This window comes from Pseudonaja textilis, chromosome 4 (assembly GCF_049901715.1).
Source record: "Pseudonaja textilis isolate UNSWEBS1 chromosome 4, rPseTex1.2, whole genome shotgun sequence".
Taxonomy (NCBI): domain Eukaryota; kingdom Metazoa; phylum Chordata; class Lepidosauria; order Squamata; family Elapidae; genus Pseudonaja; species Pseudonaja textilis.
In genome coordinates, this window is record NC_141993.1 from 63,951,206 (window position 1) to 63,978,163 (window position 26,958).

General features: G+C 39.1%; 1 protein-coding gene across 6 annotated transcripts in view; it reads right to left on the reverse strand.

The window, feature by feature from the left end:
- TRIP12 (thyroid hormone receptor interactor 12) overlaps positions 1–26,958 on the reverse strand; it is an 88,794-nt gene that overhangs the window by 57,112 nt on the left and 4,724 nt on the right. For 3 of the 6 annotated variants that reach the window (XM_026701547.2, XM_026701543.2, XM_026701546.2), the window contains exons 2-3: positions 15,925–16,071; positions 1,887–2,012 (exon numbers count right to left, since the gene is read on the reverse strand). In XM_026701547.2, the coding sequence (XP_026557332.1) occupies positions 1,887–2,012; positions 15,925–16,022 (224 nt within the window). In that variant the 5' untranslated portion in view covers positions 16,023–16,071. Of the gene's footprint in view, positions 1–1,886; positions 2,013–15,924; positions 16,072–18,994; positions 19,350–26,958 lie in introns of those variants that run through there. The other 3 variants (XM_026701549.2, XM_026701548.2, XM_087933268.1) reach the window with 2 other exon arrangements.

The window sequence follows — 26,958 nt, forward strand, 5'->3', positions numbered from 1 at the left end:
TGAAGAGATCACCTATTCTTTAGAAGTCAAAAGTTATAAGAAAAGAAGGCGAATGGAAACAATTCAATCATATTTTGTGATCAGCTCTCTGTATCAGTTATTTTATAACATGCTCTTAACTTACATATATTCATTAGGCAAGAACAGTGGTTCCTAAAGTGGGCAGTACCCCGCCTGGGGAATGGTGGGATGACTTGGGGGAGGCGATAAGAGGCAAGGGGGGGCGGCAGAGGAGTGCTGGAGGTGGGCCCCTTGCTGGGCGCAATTCAGCTTCCACTCCACCCTACTTGCCTGGCTTGCTGGTAGCCAAAAGGAAGGCAAGCCAGGGCTGACCTGTTGACGATTCTCTGGATCTTCTACCCATGGAGCTTGCATAGCAGTAGCCCGCATTAAGCTAAAATGTTTGGCGAGGTGGCTGGCAGAGGGGCGATGCAGATGGCATAAGCCTCGTGCTTCCTGATTGCCTCCCGCACTCCCCCTCAGCACCCACGACCCGCGAGCCCCAGCAGCTGACAAGATGCGGGCTGGCGGGGAGCCGAGTAGCAACGGCCTGACTGGCTCCCCTTTCCCTCTGCTGCCAGCCTCAGGAGGAAGGTAAATTTGTAGGCAGTCAGGAAAGCCCAAACCCCTGCCGTTTGGGCTTTCCTGACTGCCTACAAATTTACCTTCCTCCCGCAGCTGGTGGCAGAGAGAAAGGTGAGTCAACAGGATGGGCTGGTTCACCTTTCCTGCAGCTCACTTCTCCTGCAGCTCCTGCGGTGAGGCTGCAGCCTCGCTTGAAGTTCACAGCCCTTTCCAAAAAGAGGGAGGGGTAGAAGTCCCGCCCGTGGCCCCTTTGTTGGACCTAGAAGCCTTGCCTGGCGGCTTTTCCGGGCAACGTAGGACCAGGCGTGAATGGACAATCGTGCCCGGTCCCTGGGAGACTTGTCATAAGCGAGCTGCTATTGCTATGGAAGACAACTGAAATAAAGAATTTCTATATTTTTGCTGGTTTGTTCAGAACTACCTTTATGAGAAATGGCAACCAGTGAATTCTGATTTTCAACCCAGTGAAGTTTCTTTGCTTCACATCTGATGTTCTTATATCAAGGTTTTGTAATGCTTCATTTGGAACTACGCTGCGTTTCACAGTGAAAACTGCCAATACTGAACAAAATTAAAGATGCTAAAGTGTTCAGTAAAACAATCTGATTCAATATTACTTGGACAATTGAATTGTTATTTCACTAGATTAAGGGGACTCCTTTAAATGTTCCAAATAGGAAATTTAAAAAATGAAAATACACTGGTCACCTGTTCTTTTGAAATGAATAAAACAGGTCATGATTCAGACAGCCCAGCTGAATTCAGAAGGGCTTTACAAACCTTGAAAATGATTCAGAAAGAGTGCTTTTGACTTTGCACATTTTTTTATTTTAATTACAATAAGTAATTTCCTAAGAGCACAAAGATATGTTGTTCCTTTAAAGAAAAAATAATTAAGCAGTGTTGGTTTAATCTGACTCTTTCATCTTTTTCCTCCCATGGAAGCTTTAAAAAAGACTTGCATACTTTAGCAAATAGCAGAGAAGTGCTATGTTTGCACAAGGCTAGATTAGCATTAGCCCCAAATTATTTCCAAACAGAGCATGTCTCTAATTTTCAACATCTACAGTTTAGGAAAGATTTAAAAGTACACTGCTTTATATTACTCAGACACATTTCATTCTGCTGATATCAGGCTTGTCAAACTTTCATTATCATACACGTTTCAAATCTGAATGTCTCAAATTGAAAGATTTTCTGTGTATTCAGATCAGTTAAAAGTTATTTAGATGTTTCTAATAAATCAGCATGTTTGCAACATAGAAGTTACATTAGTGAATTCATAAACATAAAGCTATTACCTTTTAGAAAAGTGTCCTTTGGACTGTTCAGTAGTAGTATTGGACTGCACTTTGGGTGCCTTTGATATAGATTTTCTACTTTCAGAAGGGCTACGTGCCTTATGTTTTGCCTGCCCTAATTGTGACCTGTCAGCAGAAAGTTAAAAACAGAAAGCTATGAAGAACACTGGGACACAAACACAAACATACATAAGGAGCAATTTAGACACTGAATTTATAACACAATTTCTCATTAAGTTGCATAACATGCTTAGGGAACAGTGTTAGTAGCTAAGCTTTAGGTAAGGTACCTGAAACTCCTGTACCTGAAATTATGTTTAAAACATGAGGTTTTGCTTTGATGTTCTGTTCTTTCCGTTGTTCCAATAATTTACATTAAATAAAATTTTAGAAACAGTACGCTGTTCAAAAGCTTCTATTTTCCTTTATTCTCAATATTTCCCTATTTTATTTAACTTCTAATACTGAGTTACTTTGAAAAATAATCCTGAACATTGTGTTTTCCTTCTCAATAGATTTAAACTATATTAAATTAATGGTGATTTTGGTTAAACAAATCCCATCTGAAAAGAAAATATACGCTTAACTGATTTTAAAGAAATTTGCAAGCATCTTCTGTAAGAATAAAAAGAAACTGCTTAAATGCAGCCTGGGTTAGTCCAAACTTATTTATTATTTATTAAATCTGTATGCAGCCCATCAAGCAATTCTGGCTAGCTTACCATACCATGAAGATGAATGACGTAATTGATGTTAACTATCCCAGAGATGTTTGACAATATGATACTACAAATTATATTTCTACTTGAACCTGAGCACACAATTTAAAGATTTAATCAGCCATAAAACCCCTGGAATATGGATAGGCAAAGTTTGTGTGAAAGAATGAAAGATGTAAATAATGAAAGCAAATGGAAGAAATGGAGATTACTTCCAGGAAACCGATATTGTTGTTGGTCACTAAACAGAACAGTTGCTAACTAAGGACTACCTATATAGAGAGGGTGAAGGCAAGAAAGAACATCGAATTGAGTAACCTCCCCAACCATGCATGTACTTTGTAACAGCTCTGCCCCAAATGCCATTTACTTTGATTTATTTAAATCAATTACCACTTCCCCTTAAAACATTCAAAGCAATTTACTATTACAAACCACATATAAATCTAAACATTTATAAATATAATGCAAAATACAAAGTAAAGTAATAAGCAAAATTTCAGAAAATAAAAGCATTAATAGTTATATCATAACAGCATTGCTACGTTATTAAGAGGCCTGGAAAGCTAAAAATGTATTTACCTGACTCACACAAACTCTGAAAAGATATCTAACATACCTCAGTAACCTCACTGAAAAATATCTCTCTAAAATTGGGGAGAAGAGAGCACACCTCAGGATGGCAGAGCACCTGGAACCAGATCTTCAGAAATCATCTCAGGATATGATTGGAAAGAAATGCTCCTTCAGATACTATAACCCCAAGCCATAAAAAAACCCTAGGTTAAAACAAATATCTGGACCTAGATGATGTATTTGATTGTGAATGAGCTTAGTTTAGGGGAAACTATAATGGTAACTCATGGACTCGAAAACATATAACTTCCTGTAACATTTAAAAAAGTATATTTTAAGTGAGGAATATATTTTGTTTCACTTTAATTATATCTTAGACTTTTCGTATAAAAGTCAGATGTCCACAGACATAGTCAAGACATGACCTTGAGGGCAAATAATAAGGAAACCATATAAAACATAGAACTAGCTGTAACCTGTAACCCATGGCAAGGAATTTTCTTCCCAGAAACCTTTCTTCTTGCCTCCTCCCAAAGATGATCTCATCTCCTCTCCTTATACTGTTCTTAGGGCAGTTTACAGCTCCCAAACCAATTTCTATGTTTAAATTTCCTCAAACATCTCTTCAACAATATAACAAAAGGTAGTATATCAACTACATAAATCTGGGTAACCACATGATAGCACCAAAGAGCTACTTTGAAATCTCTTAACTGCTGCTATATAGTGGGCAGAATTACATATAACTTAAAAAAAAATCAATTAATTGATAGTACAACAAAAAGAAAAAAACATTGTAATGCCTGGAAGAACCAAAACATTGTACCCGCTAACTGAAGGCAGAATTTGAAATGGTGAGACCTTAGACTGTTGTGCATTAAAACTACATTAACAGTAGCACAGCATAGAACCATTCCAGCTGGGCAGTAAGGGTATGCTGTGGGCATCAAGAAACAGAATTCCCTGCTAATTTCAGAATGGGAGGAATATGGCATGGATGTGGATGTGGCCTCAGATAGTAAATAACTAAATATTCATTTACTTAAAATATAAATTATAACAAAAGTCACCACACAGTTTGCTTTTGAAGAGGCTAAGATGGCAGTAATTACCAGTAATGTTAATAATCTTGAAAGGAAAAGATCTGATAGATCATCAACTCAAGTTGACAAATGCTAACTATGTTTACAATGATGTGGGATAAAGATGTTTCAAATATGCATATTTATATTTTTGTACACAGGCTGTACTACAAGAAATTCTACAAAAAAACCTCCCCTGAACTTAATGTAATAACTTCCAAAAAAAGTTGAGAGTCTATGTGATAGGAAACTATTTCTCCTTCAAGAGACTTTTATCAGTCAAAGTACAAATATGCCTCTGACCTACATCATTTAAAATTATTCTTCAGAATAATTTTTCCTTTTAAAATATTTTTACTTGTCCTCTTACTCATCCAATTTTATTCTAGCACTTCTTGAATGGAACAGTTTTGTTATAAATTTGAAAAATGTTGGCGTGGTTAAATTAGAACATAATTATAAAAGCATAAAAGGGGCGTTGGTCTTATCTGATACGCTGCTTCTCAGTGTGCTGAGAGAAAATCCAAGAATGGGTTGACTTTGTCTTTCTGCCCAGAGACTGAGTCTGTCAAACTTCCAGCCACACCTCCTTCGCCTGAGTCCCACTTTTGATGAAGGCATAGCGATTGACTAGAGGTATTTTCAGTGCTGATTCTGGCCACTCTTGGACTCTGGACCAGACGGTTGCCAGGGTGGGTTTGTTTCTGTCTCAGCACACCAAGAAGGAGAGTATCAGGTAAGACCAACACCCCTTCTCCAGTGTGCTGAGTAGAGAATCCAAAAATGGGACATACCAAAGCCGGCTGTCCGAAGGGTGGGTAGCAGTCTGGTCCCGAGTCCCCAAGTCTGTATGCACCATCTGGAGCACCCGCCTGCCAAAGACTGCTTCAGCTGAAGCGAAGGCATCCAGTTTGTGGTGTCTTATAAAAGATGATGGGGAGGACCATATCACTGCCCTACAGATGTCCTCAATAGAGGCCTGTGCTGCCCACGCAGCCCTCGTAACTGCGCTTCTAGTGGAATGAACTGTCACTCACCTGAGCAATGGGACAGCCTGAAGCTCGTAAACTTTGGCGATGCATGCCCATATCCACCAGCCTATGGTCGATGGCGTCACCCAGTTACCCAGCGAAGATGGCTGGAATGACACAAATAGGGATTCTGTTTTTCGAAGAGAGGCTGTCGTCCTGATGTAGGTGGAGAGGGCCCTCCTAACACCCAAGGTGTGCCATTTCTTCTCTAGGGCAAGGGTCATCCCTGGAGAGAAGTCTGGCAAAATTATTTCCTGTGCCCTATGGAACCAGGAATTCACCTTGGGAAGAAAGGAGGGGCCCAACCGCAGGACCACTCTGTCCAAATGGAAAATGCAAAGGTCCCTCTTATAGAGAGGGCCGCCAGTTCGGACATTTGTCTGGCAGAAGTGATGGCACTAGGAAGGTTACCTTCAATGTGAGGAAGCACAGACTGGCTGTCCTCAACAGCTCGAAAGGCACAGATGTGAGGGCTTGTAGTATGGGCAGGTCCCAGATGGGGTAGTTGTGTACCACGGGAGGTTAGCTGCACCTCTAATAAAACTGTGCACAATCGAGTGTTGAGCGAGGGGCTCCAGATCTCTGCATGCTAACACCGTGGGCAGAGCAGCCACTTGTCTGCAAATGGTGTTAAGGGACAGTCCCTTGTCCAACCCATCCTGGAGGAATTCTAGAATTCTAGCCACTGATATCAAGGTAGGTTCAATGTGTCCTTTGGAGCACCAGTTACAAAAAGCTCTCCAGGTTGAGTCATAAACCCTGTTAGTAAATGGCCTCCTGGAGGCCTGGATTGTCCTGCCTCAGAATTCTCCTCTCAAATGCCAGACAGTCAGTTGGAGCCATTGTGGCTCTGGATGGACTAAGGCCCCCTGGCTGAGGGAGATTCTGTCCTGAGGGATCTTCCAAGCTCAGGATATCAACAGGCTGACCAGATCTGCGTACAACAGGCATCTGGGCCAGTGGGAAGGTAGAAGCAGGATTTCTGCCTTCTCTGCCAGCAACTTTTTGATTACCCTCGGAATGAGGGGAAGTGGAGGGAAGGAATATAGTAGGCATTGGAGCCATGGTCTGGGGAGTACATTGACCCCTTCCACCCCTGGAGTTGCAAAGCTGATGTAAAACCTGGGGAACTGGGTGTTCGACAGAGTGGTGAACAAGTCCAGGATCGGATGGCTAAACCTTTCGGACAACTCCCTGAAGAGGTATGGATGCAGGTGCCACTGAGTGGTCTACTGTAGCTCTGGCTGAGCCAGTCCACTTGCACATTCATTGTCTCTGAGATGTGCTCCACTCTGATGGAGAGAAGATGTCTCTCTGCCCAGAGACCCAATTGTTTGGCCTCTTGCATGAGGGACCTGGAATGGGTTCCCCCTTGGTTTGATGTGAGCCTTGGTTGCCACATTGTCCGTCAGAAGGAGGACATGGTGACCAGAGACAGTGTCCTGGAATTGTCAGAGGGCCAAGTGTGCTGTCCTGAGCTCCAACCAATTGATATTATTCTTCAGATCTGCCTGAATCCACCGTCCCTATGTCATCTGGGAATGGAGGTGGGCACCCCAGCCAAAGAGGCTGGCATCTGAAGTGATGGTCAGGCAGCTGGGCTCCTTGAAAGTACACCCCTTGGTTATGACTCAGGACATCCACCATTGGAAGGATCAAAGTGCCTTTGGTAGAACCTGAACCCTGGCATTTGAGTTGCTTCTGCTGGACCTTTGCATGGCAGAAGAAACCACAGTAAGACCCTGGCATGCAGATGCATCCAAGGAACGATTGATATGCAGAACACCATCTTGCCCAGGAGCTGCAAGAGGAGGGCCAAGGATATTGTTTGTTCCACTAGGTTCCGACTCGCTAAGGTCTCTATACTGTCCTGATGTTCCTGCAAAAGGGAGACCTGGCACGACCTCATATCTATCACCGCCCCAAGGTGTAACAGTCGATTGGTGGGAGCCAGGTGCTTTTTCTTGTAGTTGACTGTAAATCCATGATCCTGGAGGACCTGGATCGTGACCTGCAGATCCTCTTTCGCCCTAAGATGAGAGCAGGACTGTATCAGAATATTGTTGAGGTAACACTGGTCAGGCACAGGAATTGCCCTGAGGTGTGCCGTCAGTGCTGCCAGTAATTTGGTAAAGGTCCTGGGCACTGAGGACAGGCCGAATGGTAGGGCTCTGTACTGAAAGTGTCATCCCGCATAATAGAATCTCAGGAACCATCTGTGGGAAGGAAGAATGGGCATGTAGAGGTATGCCTCCATCAGGTCTATGGACATTAGGAAGCCGCCCTCTCATATGGTCTCCATGGATGGACTGGAGGGACTGAATCTTGAATCTCCTGTAAACCAGGTGGATGTTTAATTTCTTGAGGTCCAGAATTGCTCTCCACCACCACCCCAAGCTCTTTGGGACTACGAATATGATGGAGTAGAATCTGCCCCTGCTGGTCCTCTGGAACCGTCTCAATAGCGTGAATATCTAAAAAGTGTTGCATTGTGGTCTCCATGAGGCCTCTATGTTGTTCTTGGAGATGGGACAACAAACGAAGTACTTCAGGAGAGGAATTAAGAGTATGAGGCCTAGCCTCACTGTATTTAGGACCCACGTATCATGTTTAGGACCCATGTATCTGTCGTGATTGCCTCCCTGTTGTGGCCCACTGGCGGCTGACGGAGCTGGCACCAGAGTCGGACAGCGAGAATGTTGGGAAGGAACCTGGGCCAGTCCTGGAGGTTGAGGAAGGCTCAGACGAGGGCTCTGCATCAGATGCAGAGATGGGGCCAGGACAGGTTGGGAGTCATCAGTTGCTTTCGGGTTGGACAGCAGTGAGGCAGGGAAGCTTCTAGAACCGGTTCCAGCCTGCATATGTGCAGAGCGGCCAAAAGGAAGGAACAATTAAGAACTCAGGGTCAACTTGGAAGTAAGGCCACAAGTGGACAATGAATGGCCCCTCCCATAAAGATTAAAAGAGGAACAAAAGGGGAGGGGGCTTTTGTAGAAAACAATTTGTTCGTTCATTTGTTCATTCCAGCCTCGTGAGGATTTGTCTGTATAACCTAGACTCTGTGCCCAGCCCTTCCCTGTCAGCACTACATGTGGAAATATTTACAGGGAAGTTTTTCCAAGATAGATAAGGTCTGAGCTAATAATTATACCTTTCCAAGACTGTTTGCCAGGGTTAAGACAAAACACTCCCATTGGTTCGCAAATAGACCTAGGCGGTCACCAATGGGAGGATTGGACTGGCAGTCACTTCGAGTGACAAAAGGGGCAACTTCCCAACCCGCAAAATCGCCACTTGGCCTGAAATTGTTGCCTGTTCGTGTCCTGAAATCCGGTTCTGTCCAGTTGGCGGTCAGGTCTTTGCAAATAGGGTCTCTGATGTTGAGGGGTATCGAATCCGGTATCTGTAGACCGAAAGGAAGGTCTACGAAAGTAAGGTGAGGGACGGTGGTCTGCTTGCCTGTACATGGAAGGTAGAACCTTTCTCATGTCCTTGTTTTCCATGAGGATGGGCTCCATGGCCTCTCCAAAAAGCTTGCTTCCCTTGAAGGGAGCAGAAGCTAACTTCCATTTAGACCTCATGTCCACCTGCCAATGGCAAAGCCACAACAGAAATCAGGATGTTACTGATGAGGCAATGGCTCTGGAGGCAAACTTAACTGCATTCAAGGTAGTGTTGGCCAAGAATTCAGTTGCCACCAGCTTGTCTTGGTGGAAGCGGAGATCCTCAGGTGGCACTCTCACTTGCATCAGGCAAAGCCAGAGCAAGGAGGTCCATTGAAAAAGGAGGAAGCCATCAGTGCCTTAACCGTCCAGGCCACTGCCTGATATGTCTTGCGGAGGGTCAGCTATGCCTTCCTGTCCTTCATCTTCAGGCCATTCGCTATGTTAGACAGGATGGTGGAGGAAGCTAAGTCCACCACAGGTCCATCCACTGTTGGTAGTTGAAGTGCCTGTGAGGTCCGAGCTAACATTTTAAAACCTTCTGTCACTCCCACTTGGAGTGGGATATGACCCTGGCTGAGACCATTGCCTCTGGACCATGTCCATAAACAGCTTAGGTAAGGGGATCTCCTCATGCTCCACAGTTGGTTCAGAAAATAGCCACTCACTTGGGTCTTGTAGGCACAAACAAGGCTGTCTCTGATGAGTGTGACTCAACTCCCACATGAGCCATGGTATTAGCTTTATACAGGAGGGATTTGAAAAGGGTTGGACGAAAGAGCCCTGCAAATACTGGAGGATCCAGAATCAGTCCCTCATCCTCTTGACAGTGCCAGGTCCCTCTGATCTTTGTCCCATGAGATCGATTCTCCACTCTGCGTGGATGAATTGGGAAATCATGGCCCCTGAAAGGTTACCAAATCTGTTTGGATCTGAGGTTGCTGGCGTAGATGCACAGGGGTATTGGGTGCCAAGGAGGCAGTCTGGCGGCTCCCTGTGTTATGGCCTCTGAAATTAGGATTTTTATCTATTCATAGAATTCATGTCCTTGCCTCTTTCTTGGGCAGAGTTCTGCCTCTGTGGGAATGAAGGTGGCCTCAGGAGCAAAGCTCTACCTTTAGAGGCTAGTTCCCATTCTGCTTTTGCTAGGCAGGAAAGTGGAGCAAAAAATTCCCCATTGCTGCCTGATGGAAAAGGCAGCTGAGAGAACTGCTCTCTGGTGCCATCTGGTGACCAAGCCTGTTGCCTTGTATCATCCAAATGTTCTAATGGTTCAGGCTGCAGAGAGCAGGAAATGACAGGGCCTCCTTGAGGGGAATTTGTTTCTCTCCCTCGCTCTGCTTGTTTTTCGGCCTTGGAGATTTCTTTCTCCAGGGCCTTTTGATGCCTTCTGGTGTCTCTTTCCTCAGCCTTAGAGGCCTTTTTGGAATAAAGGGCTTTTACCATTATCCTGTCGGTTGCTCCTTTGCTAGCCAATTCATATGTTATGGAGCATTTCTCAGCAGGCTTGGGCTGTATAGGTCAACCCTGATCCTCCTTGCTACCTGCTATTACATTGTGATCCTCCATTTTGCCTGCTCCGGCCCTCTTGACAGGCAGACTCATTCCCAAAAGGAATCCTGCTGCCACAGCTTTTTTGTGTTTGAAGTATGTCCCAGAATTAACGTGGCAGTGACTCCGATCACTTTTCCACTGTCAGCGGCTCGAAATGAGGGGCTTTGTGTCATGGCAGCTATGCTGGATGGACCAGTGGAGCCAGCTCACTCACAAGTGGCTAGGATGCTCACAGGCGCAGAGGCTATTCCGGATGGACCAGGGGAGCCAACCAAAGCGCCACCGTTGTGGCAGTCTAGTTGGGCCGGCAGCTATGCTGGATGAACCGGGGGAGCCAGCCAAATCCAAAATGGCTACACTGGGCAATCTGGAAGCCAATTTTTGTGCGGTGGCTATGCCGGAGGACCGGGGAAGCCAGCCAATTCATTTGCTATCCTTGCGAACCGAAGCGCGGTTCAAACAACCTATTGTGAAGTAGAAAATCCAAGAAAACAATTCTGTCCAAGGTCTGTGTCTCTGAGGTGTCAATCTTCCAATGTCTCACTTGACCAAGACTGAGTCAAAACTGGGACTCAGACAGGCGAAGGAGGTGTGGCTGGAAGTTTGACAGACTCAGTCTCTGGCCAGAAAGGCAATGTCAACCCATTCTTGGATTCTCTACTCAGCACACTGGAGAATGCTATTTTATAATGTTCAGAAAGAGTGGCCTCTAGACAACATGGGCAGCACACCAATCAATCAATCAAACACATACATACATACATATATACAAGTGATTATTCTGGAGTTTAAGATACTCAAAAAGATATAAATAGAATCATATGAGGCAGTTAAGAAAGCTGTCTTATGAGCAGTACAAATTTTACAGTTTTTTCTAATTTCAGGAGAAATTTTTAAATATAATCCAAATTTAAGCTTAAAACAGGATTTTTTTCTGTTGTGTACAGATAGTCCTCGACTTACAACCATTCATTTAGAAACCATTTCAATTTACAACAGCACAACACATTTCAACAGTGACTTACAAAGGTGGCTGGTCCTCATACTTACGACTATCAAAACATTCCCACAGTCATATGATCAGAATTCTGGCACTTGGCAACTGGCATGAGTTTATGAAGGCTGAAGCATCCTGGGTTATGTGATCTCCATGTGCAATCTTCCCAGTCATCTTTTGACGAGCAAAGTCAACAGAAGAAGCCGGATTCTTGTTTAACAACCATGTGATTCACTTAACAACTGCAGTGATTCACTTAACAACTGCAGCAAAAAAGGTTGTAAAATTGGGCACAACTCCGTAAACTATGTAACAGAAATTCTGCTCCCAATGGTGGTCATAAGTCGAGCACTACCTGTATTAGGCTACCATTCTGTTGTATATTATTAACTGTGTCCCTAGTAATTCACCATGCAAGTAAACCTCAGCTTATACATCCAAAATCATTATCTTCTAATCAACTCTAATTATCTATCTATCTATCCATCTATCCAATGTACATAGCCATCTATTTCATACATGTAATCCTGGACAGTTGTAGAAACAATTGACCATATTCTATCTCAATGTGCTACTGATGTCAACTGAGGGTTTCTTAATGTAATTGCCCAGTCATATTTTGTGTGATGGGTGGCCAAAATGACAGCTAAATAAAGAAATTTAAGTGAATCACTGCAGTTGATAAGTTAGTAACATGGTTGTTAAGTGAATCTGGCTTCCCCACTGATTTTGCTCATCAAAAGGATGCAAAAGGTAGTCACATGATCTTGGGACACAGCAATGGTCATAAGTATGAATCAGTTGCAGAGCATTTGAATTTTGATGGCATGATCATGGGAATGCTAAAAAAAATTGTAAGTGTGAAAAATAGTCATGTCACTTTTTTCAATGCCATTGTAACTTTGAACAGTCACTAAATAAACTGTTGTAAGTCGAGGACTACCTGTACTAGACAATACAAAATTCCAGCTATATTAATTTTGGGTCCCTTGCCCTCTCAATATACTATGCTTACAAAAAGGAAATTATATACATTCGTAAATGACAGAGATAATAGTAGAAGAACACTAAATCTCAAGAGGCATAACCTAAATCACAGCTGCTGGGGATTATCATACCAATTCATGAGGTTTTATGTTAAGATTCAGTGAGAAAATCCTAGTATGGTTTTTCCTTTTTAATCATCCATAAAACAGTATTTACCTTCAGTGTTCATAGTCTTTCTTGGTGTGAATTATATACAACTAGATAGCCATATTCCATTCTCTACTTAGATGATTGCTTGCTTAATTAGTGCAGGTTAATTGTGTTTTTTCCTGTGTTTAAATATTATGAAGCCTAAGTGTTCTCCGGGTGTTTAAATATTATGAAGCCTAATTATTCTCCAGGTATTTATGAATTTTATAGTACTGACAATATATATGTATTTGTATGTACATGTACACACTGCACCATAATTAAATACCATATCCATTTTCTCTTTTAGAATAATTATGAGACTAAACACATTGTCCAACTTATCCTGTCCTATGCTGGCACAGGCTCTCTTCTTTAGCTGATAGAAACTTTCATTTCTTGAGCCTCCTCCAAAGACCTTCAAAAGGTCCCATGGTGCCTTCTCTTCTTCAGTGAATCTTCTCTAGACCTTAACAGCTCCACTTCAAAAAATGTCAAATTTACTCAAACCAATAATCCTTAAACAATGTAATTGCCTAGTCCATCTCAAGTTTTTTAACCATCATTAAACCAGCAACAAATCTTCAACTGCAGATGCTACGTAACTCCATTTTGGGCTACCAGCCATTATGTCTCCTTCCAGTCTCACTTCTCTTTCTTGACAATGAAGCATTCTTTTTAGCAGTCTTCTTATATCGAGTAGGTGAAAAGATATGTATATTGTATATGGATATACAAAATATTTGTATATTTTGAACTCAAATATGTTGAGTTCAAAATAATCATTTCTGAATTTGAAAGGGGCATTCGCTTACCTGATACTCCGTTTTTCAGGATGCCGATGGAGAACTGGTTATTCCAACCAATTCAAAAATGTTCCATACACAAAGGAGCTCTGTTTCAACTTATGTGTTTTAGAGTTTATGTGCATTTGAAAAAAAAATCTCATTCTTGGACAAGAAATATAGATTCTAGACCTTTACTACTGACAACAAAAATGAAATGAGAGCTTATAAATTTACTCAAAATGTCACTGAATTTACAGAGCTCAACTTACTTGTTACCTATGTATCAAACATAGGGATATTTCACTTTGAAGTTAGACATATTTTCTAGATTGCAGAAAGAAAGAGTACTTGAATATTACCTCTTATTATTTCAATGTTAATAACTTATAGGTTCAAAAAAAGCAGGTACAGCATTCTGGAAACTGTACCCAAAAGAGATTGGTGCCGACAAAAAATGTTTTACAGTAGTCCTTGTTCAGCAACCTCTCATTCAGTGAACATTCAAAGTTATGATGGTGATGAATGAGAGAACCTGATTGTTCCTCAGAGTTGCAGCTATCCCAGCATCTGCAAGATCACATAATAACGATTCGGGCTGAAAATCATGTAATCATGATTTGGCAATTGACTCATAATTATGACAGCGTCCTGCAATTGCCAATTGTAACCTTCATTGTCAGCTTCCAAGAAATAAAGTGAACACAGAAGCTATTAGGTGATCAACAAATAGTGATCCCACAACCATGGTATATATGACAGCAACTGGGATGGTTGCAACTACATTTTAAGTTAGTTTGTCACCTGACATCAAACAGTATGATCACGTCATACTAAGCAATGGATTTGCTGATTCCAAGTACCATTGTTAAGCAATGACTATCTGAACACAACATTACTGTATAATGCATTAAAAGAAAATTAGCTTGCAACTGTAATGTGTAAACACAATACATTTTCATGTAGAAAATAACTACTTTAAATTGAAAACTAAGGATTATCAACAATGAGAAATCTACTTGTAATATGTAATCATTCAAAATCTATAAAATGTATTTCCATGAAGCATCTATATTCCCTAAGTAATTTAAAGGTGCTCCATGACCCATTTCTACTCTGAAAGTAGCTATTACAAAATAGTCAGAATCTTACTGCATCTCATGAAAGAATCAATATTAGTTTTGTTTGTAATTTAAACTATTTAATCAATCCCTTACTAATATTGTACTCCAACTCAGGATGCATTTTCCTTCAAACCATGTTCCTAGAGATTGTTTTGTTAGGGATCCTTCAATTTCCCCATGCAAATAAGTATCCTACACATTAATAAAATGGAAATTATTGGTGTAATGCTAAAACAACTAGGAGGAAGAAAAACATAAAAGTATTTTGCATGAAATCCCAGAAAATTTGAATTTTTACAGTGAAAAGCCTACTGTTTTTCAAATATAAATTTTGAGAAAATAGATTTTCAATATTTGCTACAACCAAGATCTTATTTAGAGTGAATGTTACACCCAGTTCTAATACTTCAATAAATCTTGCTCAAGAGATTGACAGAATGTTATTATACAAGCTCACACCTATTATATTTCTGTTTAAGATATAGTTCTAGGAAGTAACTATTTTAAGCTTCTTTATACTCAAAGTAAATTGACCACCAGAATGACCACTTACAATAGATCAAATGTACAGTAGCTTAAATTCATTTTATCCCTACAGTCTAACTACCTTAGCTACACAAATCCATTTTAAAACATAACTTGCATACTATTTAAACCCTTCAAAACACTTACCAAATAGAATACCAGTAGAAATTGCTAAATATGTTACATTAACTTTAAGTAGTATTTAAATAGTAAAAAAGAGAAAAGCTCTCCAAGCTGACTGTGAATTCCTGCTAGGTAAGAAATGTGCATACTGCCATTTTCTCACACCTAAATTAAAGACTGTCTGTCCATCCTTCAGCCAGCAGAAAACTAAAGCAAAAATATCCTGTCCCAATATCAAATCATATCTTGTCACCAGAGCCATTATTCCACTTCAGGATAGTGGTATCCTGAAATCAGATATCCAGGGTTTATTGAACACAAACACTGATTTTCCTTTCCCAATGTCATCACCTGGCAGAAAGTCATCTGCTAAACACAACTCTTATCAGAAGTTTATCAAGAGGGACAGGAGACTGCCCAAGACACTATGATACGTTCTTCAATTTACTGGGAAAGTTTTCCAGCCCCCAAACCAACTGTTCAATCAAAACCCAATTATGCTATAGCAGTATCAGTGGGGTCTTGACTTTTACACTTCTACTGGTTTCTGCTATTTTAATGGGAAAACATTATTCCACACTGGTATGTATAACCATATTTGTACACTTCTCCCCTAAAATATAGTACATTATTTAAAATTATTATTTGCAGTTATTGTTCAATGTGATTAATATTTGCTGTTACTGTACTCAGTTCAGATATTATCAACAATTAGCTCTTTTTGTTAATGCTTAAAAGAAAGTTACATAAGTTCCTGTCATTTTAGTTGTTAACAGTGTATTCAAAAATATCAGCAATATTAATTAGTACATTCAAGCCTCAGTTTATGTTTAAAAGATATCATAGCTTCCTTTGTACAATAAATTATGCTATCTTTTAAAAATGTTGAAGAAATTAGCATACCTTCCTCCTACTGCGTCGTCTTGTGATTGGGCCCCGACAGTGTTCCTTTGTGAACGTCGCAGTGACCCCCCTGGACTGTTATTAGGCCGGTTGGACATTGGCACCTCTCTCCTGAAGGGACATACCCTTTCTAGACACTACCATTCACTGAAAAGCAAAACAAACATTTTTATTTAATCAAAATATAGGACATTTACCAACAAAATTGTTTGCATGACAGGTTGACACATTCTACTCTATAGCACAAACAGCTTGAATAGTAAAACCATGAAACTTACAATGTTGTTTTGTTCTTGCTATGTTTCCATTTTATGTTAAAGGTTATTTTAACACCTCAGTTTTACAAAATAGAGAATCAAACATTATGACTGTTTCATTCAATAACTGAATTTATGGAATGTTTAAATTACCTCTTAATTACCTTATATATTTATATATTTCATTATGAAATATAATCCTAGAGTTAAAAAAATAGATCTCTGTCAAATTTCATTTAGTTTTTAAGAATGGGAAAATGGCATCTCATACCAATAGAAAATAATTCAATTGTTTAGCCTGAAAAAAAATAGATAATACTGGTGTTTTTATTAATGCAAAAACTAAATTGATCCTAAGTTAAAATGATGTATAAACAGCTGGGATACAAAAATATAAAATTCAAAATTAAGTATCAGTATCTTCTTATTTTGGCTCCAATATTTAAGCTACAAAAAGCTGTGCAGGCTCACTATTTTATTGCAATATTATTCAATCAAAGTGGCATCACAAAAAATGCACCAATAGTCCATTTTAGTCCACTAATGGCCTATCAAAATGCATTGAAAAAAAGAGAAGATATTAAAATAGATATTAATCAAGAGGTAAGAATTATTTCTGAAATACTCCCAATATCTTAGTATAAACATATTTCAGAGGGTACATCATATTAAAAATTACTTTTAATCAGCTGAGTAGGTAGATTAGTAAAAATTACAAACTACCCTAAAACTGTCTAGTATTTAAAATAAAAAATTACAATAATGACCTCATTTTTTTTTAATTTACAAAGGAACAAAATAAAACCAACTAAAAATTTTGTAAACATCCTGCCTTTTCCACTACCAACCTGCCATTTTTTTCAAGATTTTTTTAACAATGATGTTTATGGAATTTCAAAACAAAGATTTTTTTCAGAACATTGTTAATCTGTTGCATGTGAAACACAGTAACCTAGCCCACTTTACCTGTGAAAATAATATTCTTTTTAAAAAAAACAAAAAACAAATTTTATTCAGTTTTTCACATTAAAAACAAAAATCTTTTTTTAGTGGACAACATATTTCCGGGTCATCACCTTTACATACAAATATGACAGCAATTATACATTCATATATGCATGCTTAATTCTATTATTACCTTTTCCATTCCAAATTTTCAGTAAGGAGAGAAACAAACACATTAATTCTAGCCTCTTTCATTAATCTCAATCAAAACATCTTTTTGTTTCATTTCAATTATTTCAAATATAATCCTTTAATATTTAATTTAAAAATAAAGATAAACAATATGTGTTTGCCTAATAATGATGATAATAAAAAAGGTTACCAATGTCTCGCCTTGTTTTTAATAGTCTATATTAACTTAATTTAGTTGGTTCTTTAGTCATATTTCCTTTCCATTACACATTCTTTTTATAAATTCTAGATTAATACAAATTTTAATACGAAAGAAAAAAAAAGTATAGGTTTCCCCCCTTTTACTGCCTTGAGTGTGACACCTCAATGATTAAAATATACCTTTATTCCCTCATCTTGATTCCCAATAAACCATTATTTTTAAGAGGTTACAATAATAATCATTACATCTTTTCATTTGGATTCCACAGCACATTTTCTCCCCTTAATTTTTAATAAAAGTTATCAGTATCTATATTACCCTATTTTCTAAATATTTTTAATTGCAGAAATATTCTTATTACCCCTTGTCACCCTGCAGAATCCCTTTTAATTCATCAACCATTATCTCTGAAAAAACAATTTTTTTCAACATTTTACTATTTCCATATTTCTTTATTTCATGCACCTGTTTCTTACTGCTTCTCTTCTCCCTCTTTTCCCCATATCTTTTCTCATTCCAGTTTATATCCCTCTTTTTCTTAATATCTTCCTTTCCCCTTTTCTGCTGGGTCTTTCTGCCTTTCCCGACTTCACAGGTATTCCCCCTTTTGATTGCCTTCTTAAATCTCAACTTTTTAACCTTCCTTCTTTCCCCACTTCTTTGTAGTGTTCTTTGTGTTAATTGTCTATTTAAAATGTCTTCTCCTTGAGTCGATTCCTCCTCCTCTGAAGCTCTTTCTTCTTGTTCTTCAATCACCATTTCCATTTTTTCTAACACAGAGCAAAGTGATTCGCCTCTTTCCTGTAGTAATTCTCTCATATTTTTAAGTTCCATTTTTAATTCCCAAAGAGATATCATTACACACTCTTGTATTTTATGATCGTTAAAGTCCACAAAAAAAACCACTTTTACTTTCCTTCTTTCTTCTTTCAATTTTCTAAAGTTCTCAATTATTCCAGCCCAGGGTCTATACCAAAACCATCAATCAATCCCACAGTCAGTCTTTCCTTGCTTTTTTCTTTATTCTGATTCTGCTTTCACTTTCTAAGATTCTTACTTTGTTTCAATATTTCTTTAGTGTTGTATCCACACAAGTTCATTCAGAAACAGGATGTGTTCCCTTTTGTTTGAGCTCAAGTTTTTGTCAAAAGATGGCACTCTCCATTATACAAAGTCTTCACCTTTTTCCCCTATTTTTTTATTTAGGGTTTTTCGAACCTCAATATTCCAGCACAGTCCAGCCTCCAATTTGTAAACTTTATTATTATTTTTTGACAATCTTAAGTCCAGCTTTATTTTATGCCTGTTTATTGCCAAAATATTTTAGTCCAATTTAGTTAAATCTTTAGTTCTGTCTTCTTCCTTTCCCGGTTCGAAGCCCCGCTTAGCTGTCAAAAATATTTTCTTATTTTTTTTTTCCTGTTCCTTTGTAATTTCGCCGCTCACTTTTCTTTTCTTAAAAATTCCATGTTACCTTAATTCCAGGTACTTTTGTTTAGTTGTATTGCCCAGTTGTCCCGGTTCAGATGTTATCCACCTCTTTCTTCCTTCCTGCACAAATCTAAATCCAGCTGAGTCCTCCTCTTCGAGGTGGCCATTTTAAACCACCGCTGCAGTCGTCTTTGGGGGGGAAAAGACCAAGCCCAGGAGGGGAGCTGCGGCTCCCCTCAACCTGGCTTGCGGCTTCCCCTTACTCCGCCGCCCCTCCAAGGCAGCTTCAGCCTCTAATCATAATGATCGGGGCTCTCCAACGAAAGAGCACGGACCATAGCCGCAGAGAGTCGCAATCTACAGTCCGTCAGCGAGGAGGCTCCCAAATAAGAAATATTCTTAAATAGAAGCACAAAGACAAATAACATAAATCCAGGTGATAGTTTATGGTGTCTACAAAGCAAAAATCTTTTTTTTCCAAACTCAAGACTAAACAACCTCATTCAAAATGTTCTAATCAAGAAACATGAAGCACATCCCTTGTTCCATTACAAAGCTTAACAGGGATTGTGACTTTAGGCATAAGAAACAATGGGAAAGCTGCTTAAACAAGTCTCTTGCTTTTTTTTTAACCTCAGAGATCTAAAGTAAATATCCAGGTTCACTGATCAAGCCAATTGCAGAAAAAATAGCTAATTAGATTTTTAATATATTTCTTAGAATGTTAAACCAAATTCCAATAAAAAAGAGTGGGAATATAGGCCTTTCATCATTTACTGAAACACTTTAGATTCTGTTACATAAAATGTTTCCTGGAATTCTTAGCTTTAACAAAACAAAGTATTTCACTTCAAAAACATCCTTTACATAAATTCATTCTATTAACAGATGAGGAAAAAGCTGATTCTATTAAAATTCATTTTTCCAATTAACATACAGAAGCAACTCTGGCTTTGGGATGAAGAATCCACAGTCAGGCATTAAAAAATGCTTTTACTTTCCTAAGGATTTGCATCATTTGAAGCACAGCACTTCACATAAACAACCTTTCTTTTACAGATAGTTGTTGACATAGTACTATAATGAAACCTGCCCATTACAGTCGTAAGTCATGACAGTCATAAGTTATGACAGTCATAAGTTACCTGACCAATCCAATTGTACACTTTTCGGTGGCAGTTGTTAAGCAAATCACAATGGAATCTGAAGTTGTTAAGGAAATGCCACAGTCATTAAGTGAATCCATTATTCACTATAAGATGTTTTTGCTGAAGTAAACACCAGTTCTCAACAAAAATGTTATGAATCATAAGACATGTGACCAGGAGATACTGGAATCAACCCTAAATGTGGGCCAGTTGCTACACTCCCAAAATGCAGTAACAAGAATGCAGAAAGGGAGGGCAGCCATTGGAACTTCAGAATTATAAGTACTTTTGGGGAGTCCATTTCATATGGCTGCTAAGCAACCAGTATAAGTCAAGAACTATCGCTACTTGCTTGCAAATAAAGTTCACCAACTCACCTACAAACCATGTAGTTACCCATCTGGATTCTAAGTGTTCCATTTAAAAAAAAAAACATACTCCATTCTCTTCCATTTGGCCCTGATCTTAACAATTTACAGGGAATAAAAAGTGCCTCACTTAGAGAGTTCTTCACCCAGCATCTTTGAAACTGAAAATGCTGCTTGGCACATTGATTTCACCTTGCACAGAGCCAAGCAGTACTTTTGCTCTCAAGGAGGCTAGGGGGAAAAGCCACTCCCATAATCCAAGGAAGATTTCCTGCTTGGATTCCATGACAGCCTTTTGCAGCCAGCCTTCAGAACCAGAGGTAATCCTCTGGGCAAGTGGCTGTGGCTTGCAACCTTCCCTAATGGCTTTCTCATTAGCTTTCTGCAGAACCCAGCAGGGAAGATTGCACATGGCGATTGCAGGGCATTTGGTAACTGATCGTAAGATGCCAGATGCCAAGCAAATCACAATCATGTGATTGCAGGGGCACTACAAATGACCATAAGATTCAAGCATAGGTCATCAAGTCCAGTCGTTCAGTGCCATAATTTTAACTGTTTAACTGAATGGACATTAAATAAGGACTACAATATACTACAGTAAACTTATTGGAATCTTGCCACAAAGAAAATAACAGTCAGATGAAACTTAGATTCTTGCAAACCTATTCTGCTCTCAAACTATTCTCAAACATTGGACTGGAGTATTTTATTGTAATTTTATTTTTGTTTGGTTTTTAATCTAAAATGAGTCAGAAGGGCTGCACTTGTGGCTTCTAGATTGAATTACACCTGAGTGATCTATATCAAATAATTAATGGAGAATTCCACTTTCAATATGTCAAGTGTAAACAAACTAGTGAACCAGAAGTGAAGCTATGGAAGTGAGGCAGAGAGATTTCCTGCCCTCAAGGTTGGGAGTGAGGGACACTGCAGATCACTAGACCACATTTCTAAAATTTAGCTCACAGTTGAATTTCAACAAATATTAGAGCCATATTTTTTTGTGGGGGGAGGGGTGTTGGAGCAACCTACTATTCTACCATACCCAATGGTTTCACCCTTTTTGGTGTATTACTGTTACTGTACCCTTCAGAAAATCAGAAAGCTAAGCTCAATCATCATTCAATCCTGTCTAGAGGAAATTTCAGCCCTTCCAGATAAATCAGACAGGAAGCGGGATTAGATAAATCTTACGTTATTGTAAGGCTATGTTAACAAAATCTCGTAAATCTGAAGGTACAAACTTCCCACTACCATTTTTAACTTCTAGATCCATTAGAAGGTATTCTTCCTAAGTTTCTTTCTCTGACCATTAAGCCACTGAGGGTTCCTGCCTTTCTTGTCCGTTTCCTAGGTAGCATCTCTTCTCTTCTTTCCCCAAGGTCATTCACATACCCCATTACAGGAAATGACAGCATACAAGCAATCCTTAGGTTACAATGATAATTGTGACCGGAATTTCTGTAGGCAAGCAACGTAGTTGTAAAACATGTCATATAACTGCATTGCTTAGCAATGCACAAACCCACAGTCTTAGTTGATGTTTAACCCCAGGACTACATGGGCCATTAAGCATGAGGAGGTGGGAATCCAAGGCAAGGAAGCTGGTGGGTTCAAATACTGTGGAGCATTATGGACAGATTCCGGGACACACGCAGGTGAGCAAGTGCAGGCAGGCACTTAAGAGTGGGGCATAGGCAGAGATGTTTCAGGCAAATGCTAATGAACATGGGCAAGTGGAAAAGTAAAGCGGGTGAAAGCAACTTACAAGTTCTCACTGGCTTCTCCATTGGCTTTGCTTGTAAGAAGCCAGCAGAGAACATTGGAAGTAACTATCACATAATTGTGGTTAACTATGATGTCAGTGCAAGCTGGGCATCAAGCGCCCGGATCAGGATCACATTATTGTGAGGGCTGCAATAATCACAAATTTATAGACCAGTCACAAGTGACATTTAATCAGTGCCACTTTTTCTTTAAATGGTCACTAAAAGAACGGCTGCAACTTGTAGACTGTTATGTGCATTTTGCCTAACTACTAAGTACAGTGATCAACTTTGCAATTCCTTTTAAATACCTAGTGCTAATAGGGTCTGCAGCAAATCATAATTATAACAAAATGATAACACACTCTTAGTGTCATTGTTACACAAATGTTGCCTTCATAGTGTTGCATCAGAAATCAGAATAGAAATTGTATGATTTGGGGGGTGAAATTATCTTGCACGTTTTGTCATTTGTCCTATCTCCATCTGTGGATGACCACAATCAGTGCTTTGATGAATTCACAATGCATAGCCACTCCATTCATGTAGTACGTATAGGAAATCTTCAACTTATGACAATTGGGACAGAATTTCTGCAATTAAGCAAGGTGGCAGTTATGTGAGTCGCACCCTTTTATAACCTTTTTTTGGTTATTAAGCAAATCACTGCAGTTAAGTGAATCATGAGGTCATTAAGCGAACCATTAACTTTGCTTGTCCTAGGCAGACTGGAAAGGTTGCAAATGGTGATCGCAAGACTCCAGAAAAACTGCAACCATCCTAAATACATACTGGTTGCCAAGCACACAATACCTGATCACATGACCATGAAGAACTGTTACAATTGATTGTAAATGTTAGGAGGACCAGTTGTAAATCACTTTTTTCAGTGACACTGTAACTTTGAACATATCCTAAACAAATGGTTGTAAGGAGAGGACTACCTGTACTACATCCCTGTTCACAAATTGAAGAATATTTATTATGTGCTTAAAAACATGTGCAGTTACTACAAAGTGTGAAAAATCTATCCTTAAGACAAAGATTATTTTTCTAATTAGAAAAACTTTCTAATCTGCAAATGAAGCCCAAATCTATACAGTGGAACATTACAGAAGTGCTTCAATAATGGCTCAATACAGTACATGATTTCAAAACACTTCTAAGCATACAACAATGGACTTTCCCTAGTGTGTCACTAACCCTTCATCAGCAGCATTTCCCTTTTAACAGTATAGAACATGATTTTCCAGACTTTCCAGAAAATATACACTGTGACTCCAAACATTATGCCCATGGGCAACAATGTCTTGCCAACAGCTACCTTAACATTTGTACCCTGTCCTACCCCCAGATTTTGAAATATTTTAATTTGGAATGAGATTAAACAGATGGAAAATTGTTAATTCAAACACTAGCTTCCATTATTCTCTATTTACAATTACCTTGAATTCCATACCTATTCTTGTACATAAAATAATAAGTGCTAGTGGCTCAGTGTTTTTTGTTTTGTTTTTAAATGGAAAGGATTGCATGACAGAAACTCAGCCAACCAGCCAGCATAAAGATAGGAAATGGTAGCTAGCTAGCATAAAGATTGCTGACATTATCAGCTGAACAAGAGGACTGGCAAATCACAACTAATCAGCTACTATGTCTTCTGTCACATGTTTAGTATTTTTTTCAAGGGAAAACTAGTTTCATACATTATCTGTGCCATGATATAATTATGATATATCATTAACATTTTAGTATGATAAATAAACCATAATGGTGAAGCATACAAAAGCAAGAATTATGGGTTTTTTTAATAGTAAGGTTTTCTTAACTGCATTTCAAATTTCTCCAGTAAAACAGCATAAAATGGCTATCTGTAATTTTTTTCATAGCCTATCCCAGGGGTGTCAAAATCAAGGCCCAGGGGTCAGATACAGCCTGCAGGGTACTTAGATCTCTCCCGAGCTCAGTTTTCGGCTGCCACAACCTCCTGCAAAAGCTTGGGAGCCCCTTTTCACTGGCAGAGCCGTTCAGGCCACCCCGGGCATCCCGACACAAGTGACATCAAGCTGGCCATGCCCCCTAGCCACAACGCTGCCCCCGGCACCCCAAGGTCAAAAAAAACCTGAGGTGGCCCTCAATGAAATCAAGTTTGACACCCCTGGCCTATACTTTGTAAATGTTAGTTTTTCCACATAGTTTATATATTACTGAACCTTAAAGTCTCAGTCGTGAAAGAGATAGGTTACAAAATATGGTTTAAAAACATATACATTTTTTCTTTGTTGGATACCAAAAGCTGCTTGCTGTTTTAGAGGCTCATCTAACTAAGCACATTTTATACACAGGGAATCAAATAGTACTAACCAACATAAAGATCACTCATTCAGAACAAGGAACATCTTTCTACAAACTTCCACTTATAACTGGACTACAGTACTGCAATCAGAATGGTATGTATATCATTTACACACATGTGCATATGTACAATAACTAGCTCGATACCTGTGCTTCGCTACGAAACTATGTGGTCGGGCTTAGTCTTTGGGGAGGAAAATGGGGGGGTGGGGAATTCTGCCTCTGCCTACCAGCATCCATCGGTATTCATCTAGCTAGTGTCTTGTCAGTGTGTGAGAGTTTTGAGGGCTGTTTGGAAAATGAAACAGTATTTGCTGTGAGAGCATGGAGGAGACAGCAAGGAGCCTGGGTGTGGCATAGCTCAATTATTCTGTACTAAAGCTGCTTGGTGCTGTGAAACTAAAACTGAAACTCCTCTCCTCTGCTTATGTTTTGCATTTGGAACAGATTTCTTTTCAGGAGGGGAGGGGGAGTAGAACTCCTTAGCATCAGAGCGTGTTAATAATAATATACAAAATAATCTGATGGTCATTTAGAAAAATCCTTTCTTAGTGAGCACCTAGAAGCCAAGAGGAACATACATGCCAAATTTCAAGTTTGTAGGCTTTACAGTTCTGGAGATTTTGTGGTGATGCGTGAATGGCATTTTGCTTTTATATAAAGAGATTTCAATTATTTTAAATTTTAGGCTATAGCCATTTAGATAAAATTAAGGTAGACTTTAACACAGAATGTTTCATCATATTTCAGAATTTAATCAAATGTACACATTTTAAATTAGCAAGTTTTCAGAGGGTATATTTCTTTTTCATTAAAACATTATACTTGACTAAATTAAAACTAGCAACTAATACAAGGAGCAAGCTTAGTGTTGCAGGAAAGTTATTTTTCACAAGTTTAGAGCCTCAATAGATTAGTCAAGGGATGTAATGTAATTGCACTGTTTAAAATAAATGGATAAATTCAAATAATGTACTCTATGGAAGACCAAATCGATCAATATAAATAAGTCAAGCAATATACTGCATCCCCGTGAATTCTAAGCAGGAAATACTGAATGAACAGATAGTTTTGATAAAGGCAAACAAGTCCAAATACTTTCCCAGAGTTTAATTCTGTATCAGTCCTGATAATTTCCAGAGAAATTTTCATGGTGAGGCAGCCAGATCCAGTCTTTCTACTCAACTATCTCTTTCATTCTTCCTCCTTGCCCAAGTAGAGTTCTACACTGCCCTGTCAAGAAGCACTGAGGATTCTAAAAAGGCCATGATAATAGTATGAGAGACTTAAGTGCCAACTGTGCAAGCCCATTGTTGTTGAGACAAGGTACCATGTCATCACCAACATACCAATCCTCTTCTGGAAGTGTTTCCTAGTATATCCAGTCTGCATATTTATCCAGCATAAAATACTCACATCACTACAGCAGCCTCAGCTTTCCCTAATTATTACTTTAAACCATAGAAAATAACCTGGAGAACCATATGTATCTCATAGGCCACAATTCTGAATTTTCTATATTAAAATATAGCACTAAGTATCATTTCTGATCAAATGTTAAATCATAGCCATGTCATCACAAACACTAACTATCGACATTCAACCAATGTGAAGTCACTGAAAAGGTGTAGACATAGAAGCAATGTGGATGACCTTGGAAAATTAGGGGAGGAGATGCTGCCTAGGAAACAATCAGACAAGAGAAGAGGAAACCTTCAGTGTCTCAGAGAAAGAAACTTAGGAAGGACTTGCCTCAACTGAACTGACAATTAAAAGTGATAGCCAGAAATGTGTACCTTCAGACTTGTAACACTCTGTTAATGTACCCTTACAATAAAGTAAAATTAGCTCATCATTGTTTCCTGTCTGGTTTACCTGAAAGGGCTAACAAGCAGTTTGATAATGAAACAATAATTGTTGCTGATATTCAGTAACATTACACTACACCTGTAGATGTTACATTTTTCATACTTCATCCACCCACATTTAGGAATGTTTTTGTGCCATGGCTGAATCTGAATCCACTTTATAATTTATGCCAAAGTTTTTTACCTAGTTATACAGACTTCAATGGCTCACCAATACTACACTTAGAATATATGAGTCCTCTCTTCAAAGGACTCAGCAAGAGAGGGAAACAAAGTGACTGTTTAAGGATGCTAAAAGAATAGGAACCCAGCATATCAAACAGTATTTCTAGAGCCTAGGACTGAGAACAGCCTTTGAAAATGTTGCTCTTAAAAAGCAAAATAAAATAAAAGGTTTTACTTTAGTTAGAAATTTTAATTTGAATAGAACTGAATTTCTGGTAATTCATGAACAAATCATGTATAATTTTCTTGGAAACAATATGGAAGTTGTTTGCCA